Genomic DNA, 17084 nt, shown 5'->3' with positions numbered 1-17084 from the left:
ACAGGTGGCTTGCTTAGGGTCACACAACTAGTAAGCATGTAAGGCCAGATTGAACTCAGAAAGATGAATCTTTCTGACTCAAGGCCTGACATGATACACCCATTATTGCTGCCTAATTTACCCCCTTAGATTTTTATACCATTGAGTAAAATATTGAAATAATAAATTCTCAGTCTTGAATGTGATAGACCTAATATTACTCAAAATATCTAGTGACCTCACTAATATAGGTATTTCCTTTAGTTATTCTGTCAACAAACACTAATCAAGTACCTACCATGATCTGGGGGCAGCTAGATAGTATAGTGGATAGAATACTAACCCTTTAGTCAGGAAGACTCATCTTCTTGAGTTCAACTCTGGCCTCAGATACTTACTAGCTGTCTGACTCTGGATAAGTCACTTAACCCTGTTTGCCTCAGTTTCCTCATCTATAAAATGAGCTGGAGAAGGAAATGACAAACCACTCCAATATCTTTGCCAAGAAAACTCCAAATGGGGTCATGAAGAGTCAGACAGCATTGAAACAGTTGAACCTATGCTCCAGGTATGCTACTATGTGGTGGTGATGCAAAGCAAAGCAAAAGCTGTCCCTGTTTTCAGATAACACTCTGTTTATGCCTATCCATCCTGAGTACTTCTTTCATCGGTCCCTTCCCTGCAAGGTCCATATCATATATTGACTGTCTTCCTCACTTTCTCATGACATGGCTAATATGCCAATGGAGTAGGTAGATTGTGGAAAACTGAACTAGGAATAGGAGTGTCCACTGATGAACCCATCTCCTACATTCCCTGATGATACTCTCTATATTGCTTCTCTTTCATAATTCTTCATTTATAATGTGTTGCAGCCTACTCACATACCTCATTTGTTTCTCCATTGTTCTGTGGGTCAACCACAGCTTTAATTGTTTGAAGATGGTAGTGCTCCTTTAATTGTAGCCATAGAACAACACTAAAAGAATAATGTTATTCTAAAGATGGACCTTTGTTTTGGGGAGAAGCTTAGGGTAATTAAAATTTCTGCAATTTCCCAGAGGCAGTCTAGCCTGGTTTCTACTCATATTCAATTCTAGATCCAACTAATTGTTCATTGAAGTGTTTCTCTCTGTGATATAGAAATATGTTTATGCGTGTGAATATATGAATATACATATATACACACACACATACACACATAATATTATACAAGGTGTCCTCAAAATCTTAGTTTAGTTTTCAATAAAAAATTACATTAAGTCTTTTTTTTTTAGTTTTTTCTTTTTGCAAGGCAACGGGGTTAAGTGGCTTGCCCAAGGCCACATGGCTAGGTAATTATTAAGTGTCTGAGGCCGGATTTGAACTCAGGTACTCCTGACTCCAAGGCCAGTGTTGTATCCACTGCGCCACCTAGCCGCCCCTTACATTAAGTCTTTTAGGACATTCTGTTTATATTTAATATAGAATATGTATATTTGTATAAGATCTACATAAAACATCTATGAATAATCTCTACAGGTTATTTACTTAATTGCTATCATAACTTTGACATCTTCATCCACTTTGTTTTTCCTATTTGGCTATTTAGGCCATATTCTTTTGGTTGATTATGTCTCATTTAGGAGGCTCTGCAATATTCTAACAAAGTTTCTGCTGAAATCAATATATCATCCTTAAACAAAAACATCTGGAGGATCCTATAATCCACAGGGAATCTTTCTTTGATTATGGCCTTATTCCAGATCTTCTCCATAGAAAGGGCAAACACTTTTGGATAACCTACATATCTCTGCTTTATGTCTCACTTGAAATGGATGATTAAAAAAAAATCAGTGAATAAAGTTCTTTTTGTTTTTTCTTTCAAGTTCTAAGAGGGTCTCTAGGAGGTGAAGATAATACTCACTGTATTGCTGGCCAGAAAATAAATTGGGGGTACTCATTGAGAAGGGGAGAAAGGGTGGTGTCAGAGTTTTGAGGAGAGAAGGCACCGTGGGAAATGTAATAGCGTTAACTTCATAAGCACAAGATGGGAAAAGCATAGTGAGATAGAGGTTTATATGAAAAAGATCTGGGGGGCAGTGTCTTAGTAAATTGTAAGCTCAGTATAAGTCAATAGTGCAATATAGAAAACAAAAATGAGATCTTGGGATACATTAAGAAATTAATATTGTTGAAAATAAGGTAGTGCTGTGATAAGCCCATTTTTGTTTAGTTCTGACTTCTACAGTTTAAGAATGAGACTGATAAATATCCACAGGAGGACATTCACCAGAATGGAAAGTATCTTGGGATCCTATTATATGAGGAATGACTAAAATAACAGAGCATGTTTAACCTGGGGAAGAGAATGTTTGGTGGAGGTAGAAGGCATATGGGAGAAGTCTTTGAGGATGTGAAGTAGGGGTCATGTGAAATTAGAATTCTCCAAAAGTGGTACAGGTTGTTGAATAATGTAGTAAGCTCCCCCTCATTGGAGGTCTTCAAGAAAAGGCCACTCTGGGGATGCTGTAGATGTCAGTTGGACCAGATGACTTCTAAAGTACCTTCAAATGCTGAGATGCTGAGATTACCTTTCCTGCTTTATCTTAGTCATATGTCCTCACTTTCCCACCTTCTCTTCTTAGCTCAGTTGGTTTCTTATACTTAGAATGTCTCTTTCTACCCCCTTTTCCCTTCTCACCTTCACTCTGCTTTTTGAAGTCTTTTCATTTCATTCACTCTTTAATACATCAGAAATTATCTTTTCATTCTAAAGGTCTCTTTGAAACTCTCATTATATTTTTTGTCACAGTCACTGTACAATCTTGTATATTTGCATTTGTGTCCAATGCCCTCTAGTTACATTGGAAGTTTTGTGAAGGTATGGCCCACTTCTTTGATTATCTTTTTTAACTGCTTTGCTACTAAACACTGCTTCCTGAATATGTTCACTACTTAATAACTAATCTTTGAATAGGTGAATAGTGGCATTTATGGAGTAGCTGCACAGTCTTCAAGGCATTTCATGTAAAGGATCTTATTTGAACCTCATGACAATTCTGTGGACCAGAACCTCAAAGAGTTAACCTCATTTTATGATGAGAAAATGAGGTGCAGAGAGGAGAGGTGATTCATCAGTGGTCACATAGCTACAAGTAGAAGAGGCAAGATATTGTTCTGTCATCACAATGAATATGGCAGAAGAAATTCTGGACTGCCATTGGCAGAACTAGGGTTCAAGATCTTGTGATGCTACTGTTCCTCTCAGGGCCTTGTTTTATGGATAAATTATTATAATCATGTATTTCCCCTTCATATTCTTTTGAGTCTAAACTCATGTGTGACTTCCTCTTTCTTCCCTCATCCTTCTTCCTTACCCCATCCCCAAAAGTCTTTCCTGTCTCAAATTCCACAGAGCAGATTTCTTGGCTCTTTTCTTTGTACTTATCTCCCTTTCCCTTGTAGTCTTTATTTATGTACTCAATCTTCCTCTAACTGAATTATAGGGATCATAGCTTTGGAGCTGGAAGGGACCTTAGAGGTGATCTAGTCTAAACACCTCTCCTTCCCCCATTTTACAGATGAGGAAATTAAGGCTCAGAGAGGTTAAGGGTCTTGCCCAGGGCCAGATGTAGGATCAGAACCCAGGTCTTCATGGCTCTAAGTTCTGGCAGTTTATTGGCTACAGCAGGGCCAGTAGCTGATCTCCCTCTGTACTTCAACATTGAAAACAGAGTCTGTTCCATAGCAGGTGCTTAATAAAGGTTTATTGAATAAAACTGAATGACGAAAATCTCATTGCTATAAATCTGTAAAATGGGTTTAATAATCCTAGAATTATTGTAGCTCACAGGGATGTTGTGAAGAGAGTGCTTTGTAAATATACCTTAGGGACTATATTAAAGAAAAATAAACCTATAAATGATCCAATCTGATTAGGATGCAATAGAAAGTGTCCCAGACTGGGAAACACGACACCTCTTCCTTAGGTGACCCTAGACAAGTCATTTTCCTGCTGGTCCTCAGTAGCCTCATCTGTAAAAGTATGCATTGTAAGGTTTCTGACAGTGCTAATGTACTGTGTTAATAGTAGAAATGGCCACAATAGCTCACATTTCTACAGCTTTCATCTTTACAAAGCATTCTCTTCACCATCAAGGGAAGTTGGTACAGTGTGAATCTTTAGCTAATTTGAGAATCACAGAAACTTGAAGCCCTGGATCACAGAGTCTCAAAGTTGGAAGGAACATCAGATACTGTTTAGTTCATCCCATACCTGAGCAAGAATTTCCAGAGGAGAGGCCTTGGATCCTCTGCTGGAAGTCCTCCAATCCTTAGAAACTCTCTTCTCCCCCCCAACCCCCCCTCCCCAACTCTTCCTCCCTGGTGTTGAGATCCACTTTTGAGCATATCTAGTTAGTTGGGGTGAAATAAAATTTGCCTCTTTGGCCCTTCCACCCATTGCTCCCATATCAACTTTCTGGGATTTAGCAAATGGAGCTCCAAGATAGGTCTCCAAATACTTGCTAGGAGCAGTCATGTTTACCCTCTTCATTTCAAATTCTGATTTTTGCAAACTGGACATCTGAAGCTCCAAGAGGGTAAAGGATTTGTCCAAAGGAGCAAAGTTTGGAAGCAGTAATGTGGGGACTTGAACTCAGGTCTAATTCTTTCCACTGCTCCAAAATGACTTTAAAAACCCTGACATTTGAGGATGGAAGATTTCTTTCCTCTTTGCTCTTGCCTGATTTCTTATCTGTTATTGACCGTAGAAGGAGACTCCAGATTTCCAAGGGCTACCCAATTCAACCTCATGGTCTTGAGGAGCCCCAACATCTCCTCCTCCAAGCAGGCTCACCCTTCCCTGCCCTCCCCCAGGTCCTCCACCAACTCACCTTCAGCAGCCACTGGGTGTTGTTCTCCAGGACCCGCTCTAACTGTTGCACCCTCTGGACTGACCAGTCATTCCCCTGAAGTGCTTCTGCTGGGGAGTCTCGCTGCAAGGTGTTGGCACTGCTGCCAAAGGCCTCTGGCCCTGGTGGGCACGGCTCAGGTTCCGGCAGGACAAATGTGTAGCTGCACTGCCCATGCTGGACCCGGTGAGATCGACGATGAGCATTGCCCTCGGGCCTCCTCCGCTGGGTGCTGACCATGGCCACAGTGGTTAGGACTAGGATGAAAGTACCCGTATGCATGGTCTGGCTTGGGGCCTCCCAGCTGCTGGAACGTGTGTGGATGTACTTTATGTATCTATGGGAAATTGTTGTGTGTGTGTGTGTGTGTGTGTGTGTGTGTGTGTGATAAGTGTGAGTAGATATGTATTTATGTATGTAGAAGTATGTATGTGTGAGGGGCTAGTACAGTTAACCTTTCATGGATCTCCCCTGCCCTTGGCCAGGCTGCTCTGCTCTGTCCCTGGTCAGGATGGGTGTCAGACAGACAGACAGAGTGCCGGACAGACAGACTGTCAGACAGCCGAGGAACCCTGCCCGCTGAGATGTTCAGGGAGGCTGTGGTTGGGAACCACACAGCTAGGCTATTTATATTCGCTCTAAATACCGAAGCTGCTTCCTCTCTCCCCACACTCCCCCTCTTCCCCCCCACCCTCCCTTCACCTCTATTCTTTCCTCATCTTCCCCTTCCTTCCTCCCTCACTCCTTTGCTCTGCAGTCTCTCTTCCTCTCTCCTCGGCTCCTAGAAGTCCTTTTAACTGTCTAGCAGACTCCCCCCTCCCCCCGCCCCCTTTTACTCAGCACCGCAACCCAGAAAGGAAAAAAAAACCCCACAAACACACCAACCCAAAATCTCTCTCTTTTCTTCCCCCCAACTCCACTCCCAGAGCACAGAGCTCAAATTTCAGCCTTACTCCCCCTCCTCCGCTACACAATCTCCCTCTCCCTCCGCTCCCCTCCCTCATTCTCCTCCAATCTCACTCCCCCCTCCTCATACAACCTCTCCCTCCCACCACCACCGCTCTGGGGCTCTCACACCATCATCAACTTCACCCTCTCTTGCTTAGTATTAATCAGGCTGGCCACCTATCGGCCCAGAACTGGAATGACCCCAAGGGAAAGTATTTGGGGCAGATGGGGGGGGGGGGAGAGGAGGGAAGAGAGGGAAGGAGTTTTTTTTTTTAATAGTGCTTATGTAGGGAGAAAACAATTTAGAGAGAAGAGGCTTGAACCCCAGGTCAGATCCCTAGCTTTTCCTTCCCTACTCTCCCCACACCATGGACACAACCCAGGAAATCATTGTATGATCAGGACCAGCTGGACCTGGGGAGGGTTATGGAAAGTGACATTTGAGGAGAAGATGCTTCCTTGGCTCATCCAAGCTAGTCATACATAATACAGTATCTTCTTTCATAAAGAGCATTTGTGCACCCAGCTAAGGAGATGGGGTACTGAAATGAGGAGCCAAAGAGGTACAGTAGAAATGGAGGTGGGGGGGGGCAACAGAACAGGTTTGAGGTTGACTTCCAGGGTGATCCTCTGAATCTCACTGCTCCACTCTGGTCATCAAGTTCTTCACCACCCATCAAGTCCTCAGTTTCTTCACTGTCAAATAAAGACACTTTGAACCCTGTCCTGTCTTCTTCACAGGTGTTTTGGATAAGGAACAAATACAAGAATGTCTTTGTTTTCAACAATTATTTTTTTTTTAAGGTTTTTGAGTTTCACATTATTTTCCCTCTCTCCCCCATGGAAAAAACCATGAGGGGAAAAATATAATATAGAAAACAAATTTTAAAAATTGAAAATAGTAAGCACTATTTTTAAGGAGTCTTAGTTCCTTCTCTGGATGTGAATTCCTTTAGAATTGTCTTTGATTATTGTAATGCTGAGATGACCAAATCCATCATAATTGATCATCACCCAAAGTTGCTGTTAATGTATAAAATGTTCTTCTGGTTTTTCTCAATGCACTCAGCATCAGTTCCTGCAAAGCCTTCCAGGTTTTTCTGAAGTCCCATCCCTCATGATTTCCTACAGAATAACAGAACTCCATACATCACAGCTGGGTAACTCATACAATTTCTTCAGCCATTCCTCATTTTATGGGCATCCCCTCAATTTCCAGTTCTTGCAAAAGAGTGTCTTGAAAAAAAAGAATGCTGTATACTGAGGAGGTGGCATTTAGTGGACAGAGGCTTGTCATCAAAAGTCCTGGGTTTGGTCAGTGGCTCTTTTGTTTACTATATGTGTGATTTTGAGTGAATCACTATACATCTTTCTTAGAGACAATTTTCTCATCTGTCAAATGAGAGGGAGAGTTGGATTAGATAATCTCCAAGGTTCTTTAGAGGAAGAAAGGAAATGAGCATTTATTAAGAACCTACTTATGTACATCACTTTACAAATAATAATAGCTAATATTTATAAAGAGGCAGTTGGGTGGCTCAGTGGCTAGAGAAATTCGGGTTCAAACTTACAAACTGGCTGATCCTGGGCAATTCACTTTGACCTCTATTTTTCCTTAATCCACAGATAAGGAAATGGCTAACCACTTCAGTATATTTGCCAAGAAAAGCCAATAGACAATGTTGGCACTTTATGATCCATTGGATCCTGAAGAGTCAGGCATGATTGAATAACTCAACAACAGCAAACAACAATATTTAAATAGTGCTATCTGCCAGACACTGTGAGAAATTCTTTATAATTATCATCTTATTATCCTCACAAAACCCTTGGAAAATAGGGGCTATTATTAATTCCTTCAATATTATTAATTCTATTTTACAAAGGAGCAAACTTACCTAAATGACTTGCCTAGGGTTTCATCATAAGGGCCCAAGGAACACAGGTCTTTGAACACAGGTCTTCCTTATTCCAAACCCAGAACTCTATGCAGTATACTACCTTCTATTGCTGTCTTTGGAATTCTATCATTTTTTGATTTTCTGAAGGATGATCAAACAATCAACTAACAAACATTTATTAATCTATTTCTATGTGGCAAGCACTTCACAAGGTCTTGAGGAACTCATGGAATTTGTGTTCTAATTGGAGGAATGCAATGAGTTGATTCTGTTCATCTTTCATTCTCAGAGAAGACCATGACTTGCAAGTGGATTGAATTTGAGTGACGGTGTTGTCTTAAATATTACCAAAGGTCTTTAGTGGTCAGAGATGAATATACAAAATAAACACAGTTGAAGGGGACTGGAGGGTAGAGGGAGCTAGGTCTCTAGGAGAGGTGACTCAGGCTATGATCCGCAAAAGAAGTGAGAAGGGAAAGAATTTTAGGCTTGAGGGCAAGGGGCAGTCTATTTCAGGGTCAGATCAGATAGCTTCTGAGGTCTCTTCAAACCAGAACATTTTGTGATCATTTAGTCTAAAGGCATGAATGGTAGTTGGGGTGTTATAAAAGAGGAGATTAGAGTGAGAGAAAGTAATATGCAGTCATCCTGGAAAAATAGTCTGAGGCCAGATTATGAAGGACTTAAAATGATAAAGGGGATAATTTGCACTTTATCTTGAAGGGAAGGAATACTCAAGATTCTTGAACACAAGAATGACATGGTCAGAATATCACTATGACAGTTTGTGGATAATGGACTAGAAAGAGAGAGGGGAGACTGGATGCAGGGGAAGGAAAGAAGAAAGCAAACAATTATTAAGCAGTTTTTTTCAACATTATCACTTTTTATTCTCACAACAACCCTGGGAGGTAGGGGCTTTTATTATCTCTATTTTTTATAGTTGAGGAAATGGAGGCAAACAAGTTAAGTGACTTGCCCTGGGTCACAAAGGGCAACACCAGCCCCAGATTTCTGGGCCATTTAGCTGCCTTTCTCCATTTTAGGGAGAATGATTTTGAAGATATAATAGTCTAGGTGAGAGGTGATGGGGTTTCGATGAAGGTGGTTGTAGTGTGAGTCAAGAGAAAGCATCAGAGAGGAGAGATACTGATGAGGTAGAATCGACAAGACTTGGCATCTCATTGGATAAGGGGATGGGAGGAATGGATGAAAGGGAAGAGTGAAGGAGACTCAAGTTGTGGACCTGGCTGATGGGAAGAATGGTAGTGCCCTCAACAGAAATAGGAAGTTAGGGAATGGGATGGGTTTGGAAGGGAAGCTAAAGTGTTTTTTTTTTAAGTTTTTGCAAGGCAAACAGGGTTAAGTGGCTTGCCCAAGGCCACACAGCTAGGTATTTATTAAGTGTCTGAGACCAGATTTGAACCCAGCTACTCCTGACTCCAGGGCCGGTGCTTTATCCACTATGCCACCTAGCTGCTCCCGAAAGCTAAAGTGTTCTAAGCAAGGCCTAGGGACTGAACATATGAAGAATTGTTATAGGGATAGGGAATAGGAGCTAGGCCAAAGTATTTATTAGTCTAAGGATCTCTCAAATGATTAATTCTACCTCTGCTTATAGGCACCTTCTCTGTAACTTAGAGTATTAGAGCATTATTTAGGGACCTGAGACATTAAGTCACTTGTCCAAGGTCATACCAGAAGATCAGGCCAGCATCCAAAGCCAGGTCTTTATCTAAAAATAGTATTTAGGGCTAGGAGACATCAAATGGGGTCCTAAGCAGGATGCAATGGTTGACTTTAGAAAGGAAAACAGATTTAGGTCTGAAAAGACTCTCAGAGGACATTCCTTCATTTTACAGATGAGGAAACTGAGGTCTGGGTCAGTTAAGTGACTAATGGCAAGATTTGGACCCTTATTCTGTCCCTCCAGGATTCTTTCCATTGAGCCATACTGTTTATAGTTTAGTCTAGCCTAGGACACTCTAGTCTAGTTCAGGAATTAGTGTCTTTCAGTTACGTGATGACAAACCATATAGCATTTAAAATTTGTGTAATGTGTTATATTTTTTAGACTAGTTTTACATGCTTGCCTCATTTGAATTCTGATATCTCTGTGAATTAAAAATAGGATATTAGGATTTCTATCATCCAGATGGAAAAACCAGGGCTCATTTCATCTCAACAATTTGTCCAAAGTCCCACAATAAGTTAGCAGCAGAGCAAAGACTAGTACCCCAGGTACTAGAGGAAAGGAGATAATAATCCTACAAATATTATCTCATTTGGTTATCACTGCAATCCTGTGAACTAGGAACTATTTGACCTTGGATTCAAATTCATGTCTTCCAGACTTTAGGTCCAGTGCTCTACCCACTGTACCATTCAGCTGCCTCTTCAGGGAGGTGCTGAGGAGGTTAATGGCAACGCCTAGATTCTCTTCTGGGTGGCCGGCTGCCTCTTGCTCTCTGCCAGCTGGGCTGAAGCGGAAATTTCTCTCTGCTTGTTTTCACGGAGAGGGAGCTGATCCTGGTGTTTGGTATTGTTTCTTTCCTCTTGCTTCCCAAACTTTGATGGTGTTTTGACCTGGGCAGGATGCTTGGGGGTTGGCTGCAGCCTTTGCTTTGCCAGCAACAAGGGAAGAGAAAAGAGAAGCCACTTCTGACATAACCCTATGGGAAGAGATAAAAAAAATAAACAAACAAATAAAACACCATCCCATAGAATCAGAGCTAGATGGGATCTTAGAAGGCCCCCTAGAACAACTTCCCTGAAGAAGAATCCCTTTACAATATTCCTAACAAGTGATCAGCTAGCCTCTGATTAGAGACTTTCTGTGGTGGGGAACTATGACTCTCTCCCCTCCCCCCACTCCACATTCTACTTTCTAAGAGTTCTTAGTGTTATTTTTTTCCTTTTTTGAAGCCAAAATCTGATTCTCTGCAACTTTTGTCCTTTTTCTTCTAGTTCTGCAGTCCAGGGAAAAGGAGATCAGGTCTAATTCCCCTTTTCCAGGTTGTTGTTGTTCAATCATATCTGACTCTCAGTGACCCCATTTGGGGGGGTTCTTGACAAAGATAATAGAATGGTTTGCCATTTCCTTCTCCAATCCATTTTTACAAATGGGGAAACTGAGGTAAACAAGAGTAAGTGACTTGCATGGGATCACATAGCTAAGAATCTAAATCTGGATTTGAACTTAGCTCTGCCTGACTCTAGACCTAGTTCTCTATCCACTGAACCACCTAGCCAACTTTTTTCAGGTCAGATCTTCAGATTTTTGAAGACTTTGAGCATAGTCTTTAGAGTTAGGAGAAAGCTTAGAGAGGATCTAGCCCAATCCCTTCATTTTCCATAGGAGGAGACAGATCCAAAAGTGCTTGTCTTACTCAATGTTATATGGGTAGAAGTAAGCATAAAAAACTGAAAACTCTGGTCTTCTGACACAAAATGTAGTGTTCTTTCCACTACTCAGTGCTGCTTTCTCTTCTCTGGATAACCAGTCCTGTTCCTTCAAAGAATCTTTATGTGCCACAATTTCCAAGCCCATTACCATCTTGATAGCTATGCCCTAGACACTCATAAGTTCGTCAATGCCCTTCTAGAAATGTGATGCTCAGAACACAATTCTTTACACAGAGTATGATGAGGGCAGAGAAAAGAGGGACTATTATATCCTTTATTCTGAATGCTCTGCTCATTATTGCAGGCTAAGGTGGTACTAGCTTTTTGGGGGCTAACATATGGTAGGTAGCAGAATGGATAGTCTGGAGTCAAGAAGATTTAAGTCCAAATTTGACCTTAGTTTTTCCTTTTTGTTCTGATTCTTCTTTTACAACATGACTAATGTGGAAATATGATTAATTGTATATTTATAACATATTGGATTGCTTACTATTTTGAGAAGGAGGGATAGGAGGGTGGAAGGGAAAAAAATTTGGAACTAAAAATCTTATAAAAGTAAATCTGAAAACTATCTTTACATGTAATTGGAAAAAATGAAATACTAATAAGTGAAACAAAATTGACCTTAAACACTTACTAGCTAGCTGTGTGACCCTGAGCAAGTCATTTATTTTTAAAAAATTTTTTCAATAATTCATTTAATGAAATCTATATATTACAGCTTTAGAATAATCCATACAGAAAACATGTATTGCAGACTTGCTATGTACATAGAACCCCTTACAACAAAATACAGTACAACATGGTTAAAGTTGACCAAATGTCCTCTGACAGCCAACTCCTGACATCAGCTGACTCCTCTGGGGACTTGCAGCCATTCCAAAGTTTACCTAGTGATAGGAACTGCAGCCTTAGCTCATTAACATTTAATTTAATTCTGAGCAAGTCATTTAACTACTGTTCGTCTCAGTTTCCTCAACTATAAAAATAATATTACATATCATTGATTAAGATAATAATAGCATCTATTTTGCAGATTGTTGTAAAGATAAAATGGGGTAATATTTATAAGTGCCTAGCATAGGGTAGATGCTATTTAAAAGTTTATTCTATTCCCTTCCCCCATTCCTTCCAATATTATTTACAGCCATAATGATCTCAGAGACTCTCTAATTCAGTCTGTTCACTTTGCAAATGAGGAAACTGAGCTTGAGAGATTTATTTCAGAACTCATGTTTAAAAAGGTAAGAGGAGAGAACAATGTCATTCATTTACAAAGGTTTTTTGTCCAAAACAGATAAAGAGAGGAACTATGGATAGTCTAAATGATGCCTCCCTATGTAGTGAGGCTCCTTGTGTAGTGAGGATGTGGTTCTTGTGTATATCTTGAAGGGAGGCAGAGAAGACATCTCTAGCCTCTTTTCCCTCCATTCTTTTGTCAGGAGGGGAAGGAGGAGGTTGGACAGGAAGGCTACCACTCTGCTCTCCTCCAAGAGACAGAGTACTGGGATAGAAGTATATCTATCTGCTTCCTTAAATATTGTTCATCTAAAGAAGGTTTGAGGAACATCTGTTTGAAACATTATCTGAAGGCCAAACAAAATTATCAACTTAAAAATCCGAATTCTAAAAACAACTAGATTTATTGAATTTCAAGTCCTGCCTGTGCTTGTCTTGGTAGCACCCATCCAACTGATTTTACAGGCATTATACAGTCTTCGGGCTATCTAGAGAATATGATTGGGTGTGATTACATTACCATTTGGGGGAAAGCAGGTACCCCAAGCTCAATATCCAAGGCTTGACCCCTTTCTCACTTTCCATACATATAGCAAATAAACCCATTTATCCAAATCACAGTGAAACAGGAATCAGAGAAAGTTTACCTAGAAGAATATATACCAGATAATACAGAGTAAAGGAACTCTCCCACTGGGAGCTAGATAACTCAGTTCACCAAGAGAAAGGGACCTGTATCTGACTCAAGGGGAGTCTAGACTTAGAATAATAAGCTGGAAATAAGGACATGATGGAGATGATCCACTCCTCTCAAGTCTTCCTAGTCTTTTCCTTCAGCTACCTGAAAAGTTGGCCTCTTCCTTCCAACTTTCCTCTTGAACTTGGATGCCAGGAAAATCTAACATGTCTTAACTCTTGAAGAAGACTTGAACCTTGACCAGTCCTAAAGGCACTGCTACTTTAGAATTTCTAAGAGGAAATGGTGTAATCCAGAGCTTTTACCTCTCACCATCTCAGCCCCAATTTTCATTGAGTGGGTGGCCCTTCATCTCAACCAATAAATAGAAAATTCTAGTGGGCCTAGGGAAAGGGGTTACATAGGGTCATGTGAAAATTCCCTCATGCCGAAGCTGCTGGTGTGGCATAAATGCAATGTAGCATAATGAATAGAGGGCTGGGATTTTTAGTGTGAAGATCTGGTTAAAATCCTTTTTCAAGCTCACATTGAATGACTTTCTCTTTCCTCATTTATGTAATGGGGATGACAATATCTTGATTCTTAAATCATAGGGTTGTTGGGAACATCAAATTAATAATATGAATATATAATATATACATATGTGATATCTACAATATACATATGTGTGTATATGTATCTATACATATCTATGGATATATAAAACTTTGAGACACTCAATCAATGTCAACTTAATAACCACAGTAAGATTGGGACCTGGTGGGGGGAAGGGGTTGAGGAACCTTATGCCAGTCTGAGTGAACCTGAATACTTAAAAGAAAGGTCAGACTCTGTTTTCTCCCATTCTTTGTTTTTTTACATATCCACCCTGGTGTCCTAGGAAAAACTTGCCTAAAACTTAGGTTCAACTCATCAATCACATTTATTAAGTGCTTACTATAGTTAGGCACTGTGCTAAGGCCTACTGAAAAAATGTGTTTTGAATAGTTTGAGGAGAGTAGAAACATAGTCAGTATTCAATGTAGATCATTAATAGGACAGTTATTTATTTTTCTCCACACAAAAAGAATGCAAGATACAAGACTCACAAATATTCATTGTCAGAAAAACAATTAAAAATTTTTTCTCCAGCTGCATATTAAAAACAAATTTTAACATTCATTTAAAAATGTTTTTGAGTTTCAGACTCTCTTCCATCCTTCCTTTTCCCTCCCTCATCAAGATGTTAAGCAATTTGTTATAGTTTATATACATGTGTAGTCATGCAAAACATATTTCTATGTTATTCATGTTGTGAAAGAAAACAGAGGAAAAATGCAAGAAAAATAGAATAAAAGTATGCTTTGATCTGTATTCAGACTTCATGAGTTCTTTCTTCAGAGATGGTTAGCATTTTTTATCATTAAATTTTTCAGAATTGTCTTAGATTCAATGCATTGCGGAGAATAGTCAAGTCATTCACAGTTTATCATCATATAATATTGATATTGCTATATACAATGTTCTCCTGGTTCTGTTCATTTCACTTTTTATTAATTCATGTAAGTCTTTCCAGGTTATAAAAGCATAAAATAAGCATTAACAGTCATATAAATGCTGTTATACAGATCTGAGTGAACAGGATATGGATTTCATTGTCATATCAAAGCATGGACCCTTTAGCACTAAGCTCTGCCCATCCCCATAAATTGTCAGGAGATTTCTAGGTCATAATATTTAACCTCATATATACTTCATACAAGTACTGTTACACTAGCTATTATTAATAATAAACTTATTAATATGCTATTGCATTAGGTGTAGTAGGAAGGGAGGGAGACTGGAACTGAGTCTTTCAAATTTTCTGATGCTTCTTCTCCTACCAATCTGACTTTTCCCCTCTCGATCTCCTTTCCTGAGCCCACTTCTCTTCTCTCTCTTTACTATTTCACTTGGTGATCTAATCAATTTACATATTTAATTATCTTTTAATGTTTCTCAGCTATACAGGTTGACTTATCCAGTCCTAACCTCTCTCCTCACCACTAGATCTCATCTCCAACTTGTCTATTGGACATTTCAAACTGCATGTTCATTAGATATCTTAAAATTCTTCATTATCAGAATTCATCTTTTCCCCAAAAGCTTTCCCTCTTCCTAACTTCCTTATTACTGTAGATGGTGCCACTGCCCTCTCAATCTCTCAAGTTTATAGCGTATTTATCATGCTCTAGTCCTTACTCTCATGTTTCCATAGCCAAACTGCTGTCAAGGAACAAGTCAATTGACCTTTGTTGCCTCTTTCAAACACACCCCCTTCTCTCCTCTGATATTGTACTTGGTACAAGCTCTTTTCATCTCATGCCTGAACTAATGTAATAGCTTGATGGTTGGTTTCCCTACCACTGTTCTCCATTTACCTGTCAAAGTGAGCTTCTTGAAGTAGTCTGACTTGTCCCTCCTCTATACGACTCCAGCAACTTCCTACCATCTCCAGGATCAAATGTAAGATTCTCTGTTGAGGGTCCAACTTGGTGTACCCTAACCTTGCCAGACTCTTGTACCTTACCGACCCACATGTACTCTTTGATCCAGTGATAATGGCCTTCTGGATGTTCCTCAATCTTCATCTCCTGACTCTAGGCATTTTCTTAGGTAATCCCCCATGTGTGGGATGCTTTCCCTTCTCATGTCTCCCTCCTGGTTTCTCTGGTTTCTTTCAGATCCTAATTAAAATACCAATTTTTATAGGAAGCCTCTTAATAGTGCCTTCACTCTGTTTTTTTTTCATATTTATCCTTGTATGTCTCTTGTCTAAATAGCTTCCTACATGTCATCTCTCCGTTAGATGGGGAGCTTCTTGAGGCAGGGATTTTATTTTGCCTTTCTTCCTGTCCCTGATGTTTAACAAAGCAGACACTTAATGTTTATTGAGTGATTAATTCAGTTTCTCCAGCAGCATTTCAAGTCCTTGATCATTAGATAAGGGCTTGACATTTAGAGTAGCAACAGAAAAGTTAATGTTTATACATGATCATAAGGTTGTGATTCTGCCACTCTCCCCACTTCAGGACAGACACATGCACAGAACTGAGGACTTCTCTGTATTTATTTACCCTTGTTTCATGGGCTGCCATGAAATGAATGATGAGCCTCTCTATATTTAGCTATGTTGGTTTTCAGAAGGTAGTAGTTATCCATATTTATTGTTGGGACCCTATGGAGACTGAGCTCATGCTCTACTGACAGCCTTCAACAACCCTGGGCCATCTCCACACCACACCACGCTACAAAAGAATCTTTTCCTTTCAAATTAGAGTTCTCCAATTCAGAGAAACATGGGAAATTTTATGTGGATGTAGAATGAAGTAAATAGGACCAGGAAAAAGGCTCTGAGGAGATAACTGTGAAGAATGAAGCAATCTCTACTCTTAGGGCAATTGCATTCTGATGCAGTGTTGTTAAACTCAAATAGAAATGGGACCATGAAACTAAACATAAGGATTCCTCCAGGCTTTATATTGACTTAGAAAAATCACATGAAAAGGGTCTAGAGCAGGACTTTTGTGGAAGGGTTTATTATAAACAATGAAAAACAATCTTTCCCTTTTAAATTAGATTACTCCAATTCAGAGAAACATGGGAAAATTTGTATGGAGGAAGAATGAAGTAAACAGAACCAGGGAAAAGAATGTATGCAGTCACAATAACGCAATGAAAAGAACATTACTAAGACAAAGACAAATGTCACATCACTGTAAAGATCAATCTTGGAAGAGAGGAAATGATTTTTCTTTTGGCAGAGAGGTGATGAACTCTGAGTGAAGAACTGTGCATATGCTGTCAGACGGAATCATTGTGTTGATTGGTCTTGCCTATTTTTTCCTTGCTATAAGGGAAGGTGTATTGTAGGTGGGTGATATCTATAAAATTACTATAGTGTGTATAATAAAGCATTTATATTAAAAAATTAAGTAAATTAAAGGAAGGATTTAAATTGCTCTTCAGAAGAAAATCTGATCCCATAAAGGAAGAGATGGA

The 17084-nt window shown here is 39.7% G+C and overlaps 1 protein-coding gene and 1 long non-coding RNA gene across 3 annotated transcripts in view; both read right to left on the bottom strand.

Annotated features, from left to right (window-relative positions):
• The window catches only part of ANGPT4 (angiopoietin 4), a 73012-nt gene extending 67478 nt beyond the window's left edge, over positions 1-5534 (bottom strand). The window contains exon 1 of the mRNA XM_074211793.1: positions 4857-5534. Within this exon, the coding sequence (XP_074067894.1) occupies positions 4857-5156 (300 nt within the window). The 5' untranslated portion in view covers positions 5157-5534. The remainder of the gene's footprint in view (positions 1-4856) is intronic.
• Positions 5535-5888: 354 nt separating this feature from the next.
• The window catches only part of LOC141505712 (uncharacterized), a 30065-nt gene continuing 18869 nt past the window's right edge, over positions 5889-17084 (bottom strand). For both annotated transcript variants that reach the window (XR_012473676.1, XR_012473675.1), the window contains exon 6: positions 5889-10395. This is a non-coding gene — a long non-coding RNA (uncharacterized LOC141505712). The remainder of the gene's footprint in view (positions 10396-17084) is intronic.

This window comes from Macrotis lagotis, chromosome 1 (genome assembly GCF_037893015.1).
Source record: "Macrotis lagotis isolate mMagLag1 chromosome 1, bilby.v1.9.chrom.fasta, whole genome shotgun sequence".
Classification (NCBI taxonomy): domain Eukaryota; kingdom Metazoa; phylum Chordata; class Mammalia; order Peramelemorphia; family Peramelidae; genus Macrotis; species Macrotis lagotis.
The sequence above is the reverse complement of the archived record's forward strand: the minus strand, read 5'-3'. Positions and strand labels throughout refer to the sequence as shown.